The 16,803-nt window shown below is 47.9% G+C and overlaps 1 protein-coding gene across 4 annotated transcripts in view; it reads right to left on the reverse strand.

Annotated features, from left to right (window-relative positions):
- The window catches only part of MYLK3 (myosin light chain kinase 3), a 70,146-nt gene extending 54,488 nt beyond the window's left edge, over nucleotides 1-15,658 (reverse strand). Inside the window, exon 1 of one of the 4 annotated variants that reach the window (XM_038754600.1) lies at nucleotides 15,521-15,658. In XM_038754600.1, the coding sequence (XP_038610528.1) occupies nucleotides 15,521-15,568 (48 nt within the window). In that variant the 5' untranslated portion in view covers nucleotides 15,569-15,658. Of the gene's footprint in view, nucleotides 1-3,001; nucleotides 3,181-14,973; nucleotides 15,003-15,053; nucleotides 15,081-15,520 lie in introns of those variants that run through there. The other 3 variants (XM_038754602.1, XM_038754601.1, XM_038754599.1) reach the window with 3 other exon arrangements.
- Nucleotides 15,659-16,803: the final 1,145 nt, after the last annotated feature.

The raw sequence follows: 16,803 nt of genomic DNA on the forward strand, positions 1-16,803 counted from the left end.
GATCAGGTCAGAAGTGCGGATATTTGCACTCAGAGCACCTGTTCTGTAGCGGTACAATTAACAAAGCACTCAGCACAGTTTCACTCCACGCTCCCTGTGCCAACTCATCTGCAGATCCTTCTCCAAAGACAGAAGCCAAAAAAACAAAAAACATTTTGTTATTACAACCCAGCCCACTAACTTTTCTTCTTTAATGCCAACCTACCTGACTATCTCACTGTCAACCTTTCACTCACATCCTGCCTCTGGCCTGGAATGCCCTCCCTCCTTCATATCTGTCCGACAATTACTCTCCCCTGCTTCAAAGCCTTACTGAAGGCACATCTCTTCCAGGAGGCCTTCTCTGACTAAGCCATCATTTCTTCTTTTCCCACTCCCTTCTGCATCTCTCTGATTTGCTCCCTTCATTCACCTGTCCCTCAGTCCCACAGCACATACGTACATATCCATAATTCATTAATTTACGTCCAAGTCCGTCTTCCCCTCTAGACTTTAAGCTCTTTGTGGCTAGGGAACGTGTCTACCAACTGTGTTATATGGTACTCTCCCAAGCGCTTAGTATAGTGCTCTGCATACAGTGAGCGCTCAATAAATACAAATGATTGACTGACTGATGGAAAGCCTTCTACTGTGAACAGCATCAACTTTAAATACAAGAGACAGCTTTATGAACGCAGATACTTCGATATGCTTAGCTATTGGGCTGTAGTTCTTATGTGAGCCAGTGGCCCAGTGGAGAAGATGTAGGTCAGAAGACCCAAGTTTTGGTCCCAGCCACCCCCCTGCTGCGTGACCTCTGGCAACTCACTTCATCTCTCTGGGCCTCAGTTTCCTCACCTGCACAATGGGGTTAAGATAGTCCCTCGTCCTACCTCTTAGACGGTGAGCACTCACACGGGGACCGTGTCTGCTCTGATTAACTTCTATCTACCCCAGCACTTTCACACACAGCCAGCGTTAATAAATATCATTATCATATGGGAGAGATTTCCAGAGCTCGTTCACTTGACAAGAAATAAATCATGAAAAATTGCCTAGCAACAAGGTTGACATTTGCCCGCCTGCCCTGAAAACCAGCACCAACCATCTCTTCTATAAACCAAGCCTGGTTCTTGTTCTGCTTTGGGAAAGTAAATGAATCCAGACCACTTCACCACCTCCAACCTCCAAGCTGTACCCCAGAGATTTGTCGACAGGCTGCTCGCCCTAATGGAAAAAGTACAGGCTTGGGAGTCAGAAGACCTGATTTTTTTTTTCTACGGTATTTAGTGTTGGTGTAGATGCAAGTTAATATGGTTGCTCACAGTCCCTGTCACACATAGCACTTAGAACAGAGCTCGGCACATAGTAAGCGCTTAACAAATACCATTATTTTTATTACATAGCAGTCTCAGTCTTAATCCCCATTTTCTAGATGTGGTAACAGAAGCACAGAGAATTGAGGTGACTTGCCCAAGGTCACACAGCAGACAAGTGGTGGAGCGGAATTGGAACACAGGTTCTTTGGACTGCCAGGCCCTACCTACATGGCCACGCTGCTTCAGGTTCTAATCGTGGCTCTACTGTTCTGCCTCACCTGCTCTGTAGCAGAGAAGCAGCGTGGCTCAATGGAAAGAGCCCAGGCTTGGGAGTCAGAGGTCATGGGTTCAAATCCCGGCTCCGCCAACTGTCAGCTGTGTGACCTCGGGCAAGTCACTTCACTTCTCTGTGCCTCAGTTACCTCATCTGTAAAGTGGGGATTAAGACTGTGAGCCCCATGTGGAACAAACTGATCACCTTGTATCCTACCCAGTGCTTTGCATATAATAATGCCATCATCATTATTATTATTATTGACCAAGTCACAACTTCTTTGTGCCTCCGCTTCGCCATCTGTACAATGGGGACTCATTCAATCGCATTTATTGAGCGCTTACTGTGTGCAGAGCACTGTACTAAGCGCTTGATTCAATACCTGTTCTCTCTCCTACTTAGACTATGACCCTTATGTGGACTAGGGGCTGGACCAGGGGTGGTTATCTTTCTACCCCACCGTTTAGTTCAGTGTTCAGCACATATGGCAAGCGCTTAAATGCCACAATTATCATTACCTGAACCGAGAAAACTCAGCCCTCACACTTCACTCCCCTAATGCTAACCTCACTCTATCTCATCTGTCTCACCACCAACCTCTCCCCCATGTCCTACCTCTGGCCTGGAAAGCTCTCCCTCCTCACATCCAACAGACAATTACTGTCCCCCTCTTCGAAGTCTTACTGAAGAAACATTTCCTCCAAGAGGCCTTCTCTAAGCCCTCCTTTCCTCTTCTCCCGCTCCCTTCTGTGTCACCCTGACTTGCTCCCTTTATTCATCTCCCTCCACCCAGCCCCACAGAACTTACGTACATACCTGTATTTTATTTATATTAATGTCTGTCTTGACTACAAGCTCATTGTGGGAAGGGAATGTGTCTATTGTTATATCGCACTCTCCCAAGTGCCTAATACAGTGTTCTGCACACAGAGAGTGTTCAATAAATATGATTGACTGATACCGATGTGCATTCAAGGGCTCGCTCCTCTGAGCTGCACACCTGGAATTCCAAAGTCCCCCAAGCAGACGAGTGGGAGCCTCATTAGCCAATATCCCACAGCACCCAGGGAGTTCAGCCTGTAGAGACAGGAGAACCTGCAGAGGACCTCACTCTCTCCTCCCGCTCATGCTCACCACCCCTCGCCTCCCCCTCCGATACACTCCCCTCAGCAAATCTGGCTCCACGCCGCTCGCCCGTCCCGACTACTTTAGGAACTCCAAGCAGAACCCAGCGAGATGCCCGAGATGATGCTCTAAAGCAAGGTCAGAGGTCATTCTCCTGGCTCTCCCTTGCCCTAACAGGATGGCCCAGGGAGGGAGCGGAGAGAAGACGGGCAGCCAAGTTTCAGAGGGCAGTGATTTAGATTGGCTTTCCCTCACGCAGAGTCTTTCGACCAGACTGGGGGAGGGGGGGAAAAGCTGCCCTTACCGTGAACCTCTGTGCGTAATCAGATCCCGGGGGTCTCCCTGGGCTCAGGTGCATGGCCGATGTCCGGTACAAAGTTCTCATTCCTGCCGCGGTGATGTGGGATATTTATTTTGCCCCGATGACCGCCACCGCCCGGAGAACCTGGAGTTTTTGGAATGAGGCAGCAGAGCCCGGTTGGGTTGCGCAGGAGAATTCAGCCAGAGAGATAAGCCTCTTATCGAGCCCCACGCTAGGCATTCCGAGTGTTGCACTTTTTTTTTTAATCGGTGGAGTTGGGTGTTATCTGTTTCCCTGTAGCCTACTTCCTGCGCTGCTGATAGGAGTTGCTGTCAAGGAGTCTGCTTGTCAAACAGCCTCGGCAGAAGACACAAAGTTCTAGCGAGGTCTCCCCACCCCCTACATCCCGAGACCCATTCACAATAGCCCTAACCCGCCGTTGATTGGTCTAGATTTAATCACACGACTGTCTTTGAATTTTTTTTCTATGCTCTTTATTAAGCTCTATGTGCCAGGTACTGTACTAAGCGCTGGAGTAGATACAGCACTTAATACGGTGCCTGGCACCTGGTAAATGCTTAAGTACTAGAATTATTATCGTTACAAAATCTAATCAGGTTGGACACAGTCCATGGCCCCCATGAGGCTCACTGTCTAAATCCCTGTTTCACAGATGAGGTAACTGAGGCACAGGGAAGTGAAGTACTTGCCTAAGATCACATAGCAGCAAGTGACGGGAACAGAAGAAGAACCCAGGTCCTTCCACTGCTTCTCTTTTGTAGTTGGGGAAATGGAGTGGCGTGATGCTTCGGATAAGCAAATCAATCCACGCAGGTTTAATGACGAGCACAACTCATTAATAACAATAATAATGATATTTGTTAAGTGCATACTACGTGCAAAGCACTGTTCTAAGCGGTGGTGGGGGGATGTCCCATGTGGGGCTCATAATCTTATTCCCCGTTTTCCAGATGAGGTAACTGAGGCCCAGAGAAGTTAAGTGACTTGCCCAAAGTCACACAGCTGACAAGTGATGGAGCCAGGATTAGAATCCACGACCTCTGACTCCCAAGCCCGTGCTCTTTCCACTGAGCCACGCTGCTTAAGGATTAAATTATTTGCTGAACAAATGATCCTGTGTCTGGCTCTGTTTGGCTGCTCAAACTTTGTCCTTGGTCTTCTATTTGGCAGCACTTCCTCTTTCTCTCTAGAATTGGTATTCAGGTCCCTGTTGTCCCTGGTGATGACATTAGAAGGCTACAATCTGCCGTTTACTCTTAAGGGGCCACCCTTGCCACTCAACCCAAATTTCAGAGAGAAATTACTGGGGCAATGCATGAGAAACAAAAACAGATAAGAACCAGATGCATTACTCTGAGAGACACTGAGAGAGAAGGAGGGGGAGAGAGAGAGAAAGTGAGATCCTCAGGATCTCTCTCAATCTTCATTAAATCAATTTTCCTCTTCCTTGGGCCTACTTCTTCTTCCTTCAGAGGGGCAGAGAACTAGCCACCAAGTTGCCTGTGTACAGTACTTCACAAGCCCAGGAAAGCTGAAGCGAGCCACCCTTGGACTACTTTGGTGTCAAGCCCAACCATCTGCAGAAATTTTTCAAGCCCTCGCATTGAAACAGAAGACAATCCTCCACGGGTCTGTTTGTCTTTATTTTTTATAGTATTTATTAAGCGCTTACTATGTGGCAGGCACTACTAAGCGCTGGTGTAGATACCAGCTAATCGGGTTGGACACAGTCCATGTGGGGCTCTCAGCCTCAATCCCCATTTTACAGATGAGGAAGCTGGGGCCCAGAGAAGTGAAGTTACTTGACCAAAGTCACACAGTGGAGAAGTAGCATGGCTCAGCAGAAAGAGCCCGGGCTTTGGAGTCAGAGGTCATGGGTTCAAATCCCTGTTCCGCCAACTGTCAGCTGTGGGACTTTGGGCAAGTCACTTAACTTCTCTGTGCCTCGGTTACCTCACCTGTAAAATGGGGATTAAAACTGTGAGCCCTACGTGGGACAACCTGATCACTTTGTAACCTCCCCAGTGCTCAGAACAGTGCTTTGCACACAGTAAGCGCTTAACAAATACCATCATTATTATTATTATTAAGTGGTGGAGCTAGGATTAAAACCCAGATCCTTCTAACATCCAGGCCCGTGCTCTATCCACTAGGCCATGCTGCCTATTTAACCACAGTTGATCTCACTGGACCTGGCTGTAAGAAATTTGGCCCGGAGCCTGGGACCAGGCACCCAGCCCCCTCAGCCCCCAGCCCTGCAGGGGGAAGAAAGCTAAATACAGATGTGTCGGTAAAGTGACCCTCACTGACGCTCCCCTTTCCCCGATGGTGGCAGTGGCAGTGACGTCCAGACTCAACAGCGCAGCTCCGGTTACACCGCGGAGGACCGAGGCCCGAGCCCGGAAACTTCCAAAGAGCCTCCAGAGCAAATCCTGTGACCATGTGGGGCATGATGCCACCGAGTCACAGGATGGAGGTCCATCCTGCCTGACAGCCAGGTTCCACCCCCACTCCAAGCAGCCCCTTTGGGGGCCGTTGGCCCATGATGCCCCTCTGGGGAAACAACTCTTTCTTCCCAGGGCACCAGCCTGGTCTGAAAAAACCTCCAACAGCCAGCGAATGAGATAAAGAGGAGCAGTGTGGCCTAGTGGAAGGAGCACAGTCTGGCATGGGCAGAGGATCATCATCATCAATTGCATTTATTGAGCGCTTACTATGTGCAGAGCACTGTACGAAGCGCTTGGGAAGTACAAATTGGCAACATATAGAGACAGTCCCTACCCAACAGTGGGCTCACAGTCTAAAAGGGGGAGACAGAGAACAAAACCAAACATACTAACAAAATAAAATAAATAGAATAGATACGTACAAGTAAAATAAATAGAGTAATAAATATGTACAAACATATATACATATATACAGGTGCTGTGGGGAAGGGAAGGAGGTAAGAAGGGGGGATGGAGAGGGGGACGAGGGGGAGAGGAAGGAAGGGGCTCAGTCTGGGAAGGCCTCCTGGAGGAGGTGAGCTCTCAATAGGGCCTTGAAGGGAGGAAGAGAGCTAGCTTGGCGGATGGGCAGAGGGAGCGCATTCCAGGCCCGGGGGATGACGTGGGCCGGGGGTCGATGGCGGGACAGGCGAGAACGAGGTACGGTGAGGAGATTAGCGGCGGAGGAGCGGAGGGTGTGGGCTGGGCTGGAGAAGGAGAGAAGGGAGGTGAGGTAGGAGGGGGCGAGGGGATGGACAGCCTTGAAGCCCAGGGTGAGGAGTTTCTGCCTGATGCGCAGATTGATTGGTAGCCACTGGAGATTTTTGAGGAGATCTTGCTTCTTGCTTCTCTCCGCCAGCCCCTTGCCTACGTCCTGCCTCTGGCCTGGAACGCCGTCCCTTCTCATATCCAAGAGACAATGACTCTCCCCAACTTCAAAGCCTAATTGAAGGCACCTCTCCTCCAAGACGCCTTCCCTGATTAAATCTTCCTTTACTCTTTTCCCACTCCCTCCTGAGTCGCCCTAACTTGCTCCCTTTATTCATCCCCCATCCCATCCCCACAGCACTTAACATACATAGTGTTGCCGAATTGTACCTTCCAAGCACTTAGTACGGTGCTCCGCACACAGTAAGTGCTCAATACATATGATTGAATGAATGAATTGTCATTCTCCCCCTCTAGGCTGTCTCCCCCTCTAGGCTTTACGCTTGTTGTGGGCAGGGTATGTATGAATGAATAAATGACCGTCTCCCCCTCTAGGCTTTAAGCTTGTTGTGGGCAGGGAATGTCCATACATTTTTATACTGTACTCTCCCAAGCGCTTAGTATAGTTCCTTACACTCGGTAAGTACTCAATAAATTTGATTAATTGAATGAATGAAAGTTCTAATCCTGACTGGAAAAAGCACTGGCTGAGGGGGGTCAGAGCACCTACCTGGGTTTCAATCCCATTTGCCTGGTGGGCAATCCACTTGACTTCTCTGTGTCTCACTTCCATCATCTGGAAACTGGAGATTCAATACTTGTTCTCCCTCCTACTCAGACTATGAGCCTCATGTGGGATAGAGACTGTGTCCAACCTGATTATCTTGTACCTACCCCAGCACTTAGCACATAGCAAGCACCTTATACATCTGACAGTTATCTTTAGGATGAGATAGTCAGAGGCCTAGCAACTCTGGTTACAACAGTTTCACATGTATATATACCTGGCTGTCATCACTACCCTTAAATCATACTTTGTCATTTGGGATAAATTATTCAACATCAGCAGTATTTGTCAAACGCTTACTATGTGCTGAGCAACTTAGCACTTGGGAGAGTAGAGTTGGCAGACATGTTTCCTTACCACAACAAGAGGAAAACCAAGTCACCCCCTCTTCCCCTCCCCGCCAATTCACCTCTGCACCCTGATACTCCATTGAATGTATTTTCTGAAATCAGTAAATATGATCGCAGAATTAATCTCTTTCTGGAATGTAGATTTTCAGATGGCATTTGTTGCCAGGGAAAGTTAAAAAAAAACCAACACCCCTCTGTTACCTCAAATGTCAATCTGCAATGTTCAGAGTCGGACCAGACCCCTTTCTACGGTATATTTAGAGGGTAAAAGAATAGAGAGTGACAGAGATAAAGCAATATGCTAGACGATCCACTGTGTAGTTTCTGAATTCACTTGAGCAAAAGCCTCGGTGCAGATCTGGGCCGACCTCCATCTCTTAAATAAGATGAAGTCCAAGTTTTCAGAGCTGAACTCCACCTCCCAAACCCCAATCCTTTTCATCCATCATGTTTTCCTTCACTGGATGTGCTGGAGAGCCCCAGATAAAAATGAGAAGCATCATCATCATCAATCGTATTTATTGAGCGCTTACTGTGTGCAGAGCACTGTACTAAGTCTAGTAGTAGTCAGAAGGACCTGGGTTCTAATCCTGACTCCACCACTTGTCTGGTGTGTGGCCTTGGGCAACCTACTTCACTTCTCTGTGCCTCAGTTCCCTCATCTTTAAAATGGGGATTAAGACTGCGAGCCCCTGCAAGATCCAAAGCACTCTGTACATACCAGTTATTTGCTTCAAAGTTTGCATCCCCCTCTACGTTGTAAGTTCCTCATGGGCGGGGTATATATCTGTCAATTCTGTAATAGTGTACTTTCCCAAGTGCTCAGTACAGTGCTCTGCACAGAATAAGCACTCAATAAATATGTTTGACAGACTGAACTGACCTTCTGTTTGGTCCCACCGATCTTAAAGTCCTGGGAGAACGGGAAGGGCCGGGGAAACACTGAACCGTGACCAAGAATTTGGCTCAGAAGGTTTCAGTTTCCCCTTACACACTTGAATGAATCCCAGCCTGCAAACTAGTAGTGAAGCGGATGGCCACCACCATTCCCTGGAGTCAGTTCAGTATCTCTGAGTCGATTCAATCCACTGACTCGATCAATCGGCTTATCGATCCATTTCTGCACAAAATGATTCTACTCTGGGCTCAAGCACCTAAAATGCCCTCCAACCAGGGTCAAATCGATCCATCAAGTCAGCAAAGGCCAACAAATTCATGCTTTTTCATTCTCCTTTTACCCACTCAATGAGTGGGAATCAGACAACAGCTGGGAGCAAAAATTCAGCCTCTTTTGGAATCTATCCAGAAAGGCCCCTCAGAGTTCTCGGAGGGACTCTGAAACTAATCTGATTTTATCATTCAATCAGTTGAATTAAGCGCTTACTATATGCAGGGCACTGTACTAAGCATGTGGGAGAGTACAACACAACAATAGAACAGATACATTCCCTACCCACAATGAGTTTACAGTCCAGAGGGACAGACAGAGATCCTCATGCATGGCACTTTCCCCACGATCGACTATTTTGGAATCAGCTTTACAAAATATTTATTCTTCTTCACAAGTCTCCTAAGACTCCATTTTGGCATGGCTAAGGAAGAGGAGGCAGGTAGGGGGAGGAAGCAGGGCAGTGTCTTGTCGGACAAAAGAGCCGCAAAAACCCCACAAAGACAGAAAAACAGGAGTTCCAATCACCTTGAAGAATGAAGGCAGAAGCAGCAAAGTCTAGTGATCAGAGGACCTGGGCCCTAACCCTGGCTTTGCCACATGACTGCTGTGTGACCTTGGAAGAATTACTTGACTTTTCTGTGTCTCGGTTCCCTTATCTGTAAAATGGGGATTAAAACTTGTATATAACCCAGTGCTTAGTACAGAGCCTGGCACGTGGTAAATGCTTAACAAATAGCTTAATATGCATATATATATATATATTAATATTTATATATAAGCACACTGCAGGTCAAAAATCAGAGCCACCCAGATAACAGTAGATAAAAGAAGATTGGAGTCCAAGAAATGTGCATTCTTCCAGTTTCCACCCACTTATACTGTCCTCTCCTTCCTAATAACCAGGCTTGAGGGCCCCACCTGTGCTGCAGGCTGAGTGGAGGCAACACTGAGCCCATTGGGGCTCAGACGTTGGTCTGAGACATGGTTTTCTGTTCGTGATTTTCACCACAGGAATCCCTCCTACCCCCAAATACCTCTGCCCCTCCAGAATTTGGAGCCAGGACTCAATACCTGCTCAGGCCAGCCTGCCCATGGAACCCTTCAAATTAGGAAAAGCGGCATGGCACATTGGATAGAGCATGGGCATGGGAGTCGGAAGGTCATGGGTTCTAATCCCCGCTCCACCACATAATAATAATAATAATAGTAATAGTAATAATAATAATAATAACTTGTCTGCTCTGTGACCTTGGGCAAGTCGCTTCACATCTCTGGCCCTCAGTTTTACCTCATCTGTAAAACAGGGATTGATACTGGGAACTCTATGAGGGAACAGGGACTGTGTCCAACCCGATTTGCTTGCGTCCACCCCAGAGCTTAGCACCCTGCCTGGCACATAGTAAGCACTTGGCAAATACCACAATTATTATTATTGTTATTATTAATAATAAATTCCAGACACAGACACTAGTAGTTGAGACATCCAACAGCACTAATGAGGAAACCTGACCTGGGAGAAACTCCTTTCCTTTTGTCACCCAGGATGGTTGTTGGCAGAAAGTTAACAGTGTTCTTACTGGAGTGCTGTTGCTCGTGGCCATGGTGGCATTCATTTCATTCAATCATATTTATTGAGCGCTTACTGTGTGCGGAGCACTGTACTAAGCGCTGGGGAAGTACAAGTTGGCAACATATAGAGGCGGTCCCTACCCAACAGCGGGCTCGGCAGTGAGAGGATGCTGCAGCTGGGGAGGGAAGATGTGCACAGGGCTAGCCAACCCCCAGGAAAGGGTCCAAATCTCCTTTACAGCTTTCTGGGCTGGGAGGTGGCCATGTACTACTGCAAATTTCCAGCTTCCAGCATTTTTTTATGTTATTTATTAAGCACTTATTATGTGCCAGGCACTATACTAAGCACTGGGGTATATACAAGCTAATCAGGTTGGACACAGCCCCTGTCCCACAACGAGCAGCAGCATGGCTCAGTGGAAAGAGCACGGGCTTTGGAGTCAGAGGTCATGGGTTCAAATCCCGGCTCTGCCAACTGTCAGCTGTGTGGCTTGGGGCAAGTCACTTAACTTCTCTGTGCCTCAGTGACCTCATCTGTAGAATGGGGATTAGGACTGTGAGCCCCCCGTGGGACAACCTGATCACTTTGTAACCTCCCCAGTGCTTAAAACAGTGCTTGGCACATAGTAAGTGCTTAATAAATGCCATTAAAAAGTGGGGGGGGGGCTCACAGTCTTAATCCCCATTTTACAGATGAGGTAACTAAGGCATAGACAAGTGAAGCGACTTCCCCAAGTTCACAAAGCAGACAAGTGGAGGAACTGGGATTAGAAGCCAGGTCCTTCTGACTTTCAGCCTCATGCTCTATCCACTAGGCCAAGCTGCTTCACCAGTTGTTAGTGATCAAGATGATAATAATAATAATAATGGTATTCGTTAAGCGCTTAAAATGTGTCAAGCACTGTTCTAAGCTCTGGGGTAGATAGAAACTAATCAGGTTGGACACAGTCCATGTTCCACATGGGGCTCAAAGTCTTAATTCCCATTTTACAGATGAGGGAACTGAGGCCCAGAGAAGTCAGGTGACTTGACCAAGGTCACCCAGCAGACAAGTGCTGGAGCCAGGATTAGAACCCAGGTCCTTCTGACTCCCAGGGCCATACTCTATCCACTAGACCACACTGCTTCACCAGCTGTTGGTGATCAAGAGATGGTAAGGGCTGTCGGGGCACGGCCGGGCACCATAACCCCTCCCTAGCACAGGCCCACGTGGACAGAGATGCCATTTCTGATGATAAATACGATTGATTGATCTCCACCAACTAAGCGATACAATTTTCATACCAAACAACTGTTCTGGGACTTTTTCTTTTCCTAGAGTTGAGTTGCAGCCTGATTCATTCATTCATTCAGTCTTACTAAGCAATTTGGAGAGTACAATATAACAATAAACAGACACATTCCTTGCCCGCAATGACCTTACCGTCTAGAGGGAGAGAAAATAAATGTAAAGAAATAAATTACAGGTAAATCATATAAACAACAGATAAAATACAGAGACAAGTGCTGTGGGGCTGGGATGGGGGGATGAATAAAGGGAGCAAGTCAGGGCGACGCAGAAGGGAGTGGGAAAAGAGGCAAGGTGGGCTCAGTCAGGGAAGGCCTCTTGAAGGAGATGTGCTTTCAATAAGGTTTTAAAGCAGGGAAGAGTAATTGTCAGATGTGAGAAGGGAGGGCTTTCCAGGCCAGAGGGAGGATGTGGGTGAGGGGTTGGCAGCGAGATGGACAAGATTGAGGTACAGTGAGAAGGTTAGCCGTGATATGGGCACCGGTCTCTGGACCAGGAATCTATTTCTCTTTGGAGGGCTTAAATCAGCTATTCACCTGGTTCTGCAACGATGGGGAAACCCTGAAAATGATTTTTCTGGTGGGGTAGGAGGAATGCTGCCTAGCATTCCTTCCTGAGAGCCATCTGAGGAGAGGGAAGTCGTGGGAGGGTCGTGGGAAAGTCAAGCGGAGAGAGAGGTTGGCTCGTTAACTTACAAGAAAATTCCATCATCTAGTCACGACCGACCGCCCGGGGAGCTAACGAAACCATAGTCGACGTCCCGCCAGGCGAAACCGGGAAATGGGCTTGGAAATCAAACCTGTAATTACCATTGGCACCTCAGAGAAGAAGGTGGGCGAGGAGCGGTGAGGGAAATGCAAATTCCTTCTCCAAGGATGGTGGCCACATGAATGTTCCAGCCTCTGCCCGCTGCAAAGTCATTTGCCTACTGGTGGGGTGGGAAGATTTCCCAGTCCTATTTTCCTCCCTCCCCTGCATTTCTTCACTGGGGAGAAGCGTCTTGAATTAAGAAAATGACCTGCAAGAGATGGGGACTTTGAACTAAAGCCTGACAGCTACTCTCAACTGATTTTGGCACCGGCTTAACAGTTCCTATTGCCAGGGCAGTCTCTAGCACGAATGAGAGCAGAACACTAAGTGCACTGGCAGGGTGGGGCATTTCTGGGGCAGGAATAAAGATCACCAGCCCTAATCTCTCTCCAGTCTTGTATTTCCTTGTATTTCCTTCAGGACATCTCTACTTGCATGCCCTTTAGACTGTGAGCCCACTGTTGGGTAGAGACTGTATATGTTGCCAATTTGTACTTCCCAAGCGCTTAGTACAGTGCTCTGCACACAGTAAGTGCTCAATAAATATGATTGATGATGATGATGTCCTGCTGTCAACTCAAACTTAACATGTCCAAAACAGAGCTCCTTATCTTCCCACCCAAACCCTGCCCTCCCTCTTTCCCATCACTGTAGACGGCACCACCATCCTTCCCATCTCACAAGCCCGTAACCTTGGTGTTATCCTCGACTCCTCTCTTTCAACCCACACATTGAATCTATCACTAAATCCTGTGTGTTTAAATTTCACTACATCACTAAAATCTGTCCTTTCCTCTCCATCCAAACTGCTACCATGTTAATCCAAGCACTTATCCTATCCTGCCTTGATTTCTGCATCAGCCTCCTTGCTGATCTCCCTGCCTCCTGTCTCTCCCCACTCCAGTCCATGATTCACACTGCTGCCCAGATCATTCTTCTACAAAAACGTTCTGTCCATGTTTCCCCACTTCTCAAGAACCTCCAGGGGTGGCCCATTCACCTCTGTATCAAACATAAACTCCATACCGTCGGCTTCAAAGTCCCCTTCGACCTAACCTCGCTACTCTCCTTCTACAATTCAGCCCGCACACTTTGCTCCTCTAATGACAACCTATTTACTGTACCTCGATCTCATCTGTCTCATCGCTGACCTCTCTCACCCACATCCTACCTCTCTCCTGGAACGCTCTCCCTTTTCATATTCAATAGACAATTACTCTGCCCACCTTCAGAGACTTACTGAAGGCACATCTCTTCCAACAGGCCTTCCCTAAGCCCTCATTTCCTCTTTTTCCACTCTCTTCTGCACCGCCCTGATTCTGCATCACCCCCCTACTCTTCCTTCAGAGCACTTACGTACACATTCGTAATTTATATATTTATATTAATGTCCGTCTCCCCCTCCAGATGGTACGCTCTTCGTGGGCAGGGAATGTGTCTGTTATATTGTTGTGTTGTACTTTCCCAAGCGCTTAGTTCAGTGCTCTGCACACAGTAAGTGCTCAATAAATTCCATTATTTGACTGACTGATAGAACTCAAAGCTACTACACAGTAGGGGCACAAATACCTAGGATGACGAAAGCACTCAATGGGTAGTCGCTCATGCTGGGACAGGAGCAAGATAATCAAACTGGTTACAGTCAATCATATTTATCGAACACTTACTGTGTTCAGAGCACTGTACTAAGTGCTCAGGAGAGTACGACAGAGTCGACAGACCCGTTCTTTGCCCACAACGAGCTCACAATTCCAGCCCAACCTGGGACTTATGGTCCAAGAGGGAGAACGTGTAATCAATTCCCTTCTTACAGATGAGGAAACTGAGGCATAGAGAATCCAAGTGACTTACCCAAGGACACACAGCAGGTGAGTGGTGGGTCTGGACTAGAACCCCAACTTCCTGACTGCCCACCCCGTGCTCTTTCCTTTCACATATGCTGCCCAGAGAATAAAACAAGGGGCAGGCTCTTCTGCAGTTCTGAAGATGGTAATGGACCGTGACCCACCTGGTTCCAAAGAGCAACCCCAGGCTGATGCACCAAAGAGACACAACTAACAAGACAGAGGAAAAGGCTAGCAGGACACCCCCTGACCCAATTTTGCAGCCGTAAAAGGCACATCACATTTTTCTGGCAGCAGATTCAAGTCCATCGGCAAAGATCGACACACGACCAAGAGCCGCTCTGAGGGAATCCCTTAGCAGATTTGTAGTGAGAGCCGCCCCCGTGAAGCTCTGCAAATGGCTCTGCTTTCCTTTAGACTCCAGTGAATTGAAAACTCTTGAGGAGTGCTAGTCCTAATTCATTCAATCATATTTACAGAGCACTTACTGTGTGCAGAGCACTGTACTACAATATAACAATAAACAGACACGTTCCCTGTCCACGGAGAGCTTGAAAACATGTCGTCTTAGAATTACATGAGCTTTTCTAACTGCATGGCCACATAGCTCAGCCTATTTTTGTTAATACACACCACCTTGGCAAGCACCTGAGAAAAAGCAGCCTCCAATCAATCCATTTCCAGTGATTTGCAATCACTGGGGAATTAGCAACTCCAGGATGACTATCCAAGAGTAGCCTTGGGCATCGCCTAGTGTGTGATTCCCCCAAACAAGCCCAAAACACAATGCCAGCCGAAGCCCAGAGTTTGAAGAGGAGGTGAGGAAGGGAGAGGGAGAGACCATCTGGCTTTGGTTGCACAGCCTCATCTCAATCTTCCTCCCTCATTTCCTAAAGTTTCTACCCAAACTGTGGAAAATAATAAGTAACACATGCACTTACATGCCACTTTCCAGCCATGCTTCACAAAATGCCTGAGATATTAGCTTGGGGAATGCTCCGGGGGGGGGAAACATCGTTACCTCCATTGTCCACTCAGACCAACCGAGGCAGAGGTTACGAAGACTGTCACCCTCAGAACCTCCCAAAACAATCGCTCCTTGCCGGGACCGTCCCGGGGAATCTTATTTCCTAGCCCCAGTTTAAATCAGGAACACAGACCACTGTTGCCCTAACGATAGATGTTACATATTATTTTCTGCTTGGGAGCCTGGATCGGGTCCCTGAGTCTTTTCTCTTGAACCACATTTAGCAGCAAAATGCATCAGCAGTGCGTGAGCTGGGAAGGCTCTGTTACTTGGTAACACAAGGAGCATGTGTCTAGTTTGGAGATAGCCCAGTCAATGTTGAAAGCTGCTTCTTAATGAGCTGCCAACTTCACAATTAGACTTACACTGAGACATTTCAGATAAAGGCTTGGCCCCGACGCCTTCCAAACTTTTGGGAAACAAGAGGGGACAGCACGGAGACAAACCCTCGGGTGACTCACCTGACTTCGGGGATAACTCCCGGCCCCCGAATACCCCTTCTCTTCCATAACCGGTCAGACCAGAAGGGTTTCTGTAGGAGAACATAGTGAAGTGTTCTTGGGGTTGATTCCCTCTAGGCACCCGCCTCCTTTTCGGATTCCCCCTTCATCGCTTTCAGCTGCGCTCCACAGCCCAGCGGAGGACCTAGCAGAGGTGGTGGTGCAAAAATAAATGTTTGGTGAATTAGCACTGCCAGAAATAGCCATTCTCAGCCTGTTCCAGGAAATCCAGTTGCTGAGGGTTCATGGGGAGAGATGCCAGTGTTCTAGCTTTATCCTTAAGTGGTTCAGGCAACCCCCCCCCACCCGCAACTTTTTTTAAATGGTATTTTAGTGCTCGCTATATGCCCAACACTGGGGTAGATACAAGATAATTGGGTTGGATACAGTTCCTGTCCCACAGAGAGCGCACTGTCTTCACCCCCATTTTATAGATGAGGTAACTGAGGCCCAGAGAAGTGAAGTGACTTGCCCAAGGTCACACAGCAGACAAGTGGAGGAGTCAGGATTAGAACCCAGGTCCTCTGACTGCTCCCCGGGGCCAATGGTGAAACTCGAGATTACCACCCCGCTTTCTCCGCTATTGTCAGCGGAGGCTACACATGTGGCTTGGATTGAGGTGAGACTTAAAATTAGCATGGGTTTGGGTGAGGGTCAAAAGGAGTTATGAGATGGCACCTGTTGGAATAAATATTTGGGTACACTACACCTACAAACAGAGAGCAGGCCCAGCCTTAAGCACGAGGTCGGCAGAATTCGAAGAACTGCCTGGCTATTAAGCAGGACCAGCAGAGGGAGAACAGATACCAGCACTGGTAAGAAGGATCTCTTCATTTTCCAAGTGCAGTCCACAAGCACATGTCAATCAATCAATCGTATTTATTGAGCACTTACTGTGTGCAGAGCACTGTACGAAGCGCTCGGGAAGTACAAGTCGGCAACACATAGAGACAGTCCCTACCCAACAGCGGGCTCACAGTCTAGAAGGGGGAGACAGAGAACAAAACCAAACATACTAACAAAATAAAATAAATAGAAAGGGTCCAATCGGTACTATTTCCCCCCCCCCCATTCTCCAGATGAGGGAGCAGAAATGCCGAAAGGCCAACTGGCATTTGTCCTGAAGTTGATCTCGTCTTATCTCCCCGCCAACCTCTTGCCCAAGTCCTGCCTCTGGTCTGGAATGCCCTGCCTCTTCATATCTGACAGACAATTACTCTCCACTCCTTCAAAATCTTATTTGA

This window comes from Tachyglossus aculeatus, chromosome 11 (assembly GCF_015852505.1).
Source record: "Tachyglossus aculeatus isolate mTacAcu1 chromosome 11, mTacAcu1.pri, whole genome shotgun sequence".
Classification (NCBI taxonomy): Eukaryota; Metazoa; Chordata; class Mammalia; order Monotremata; family Tachyglossidae; genus Tachyglossus; species Tachyglossus aculeatus.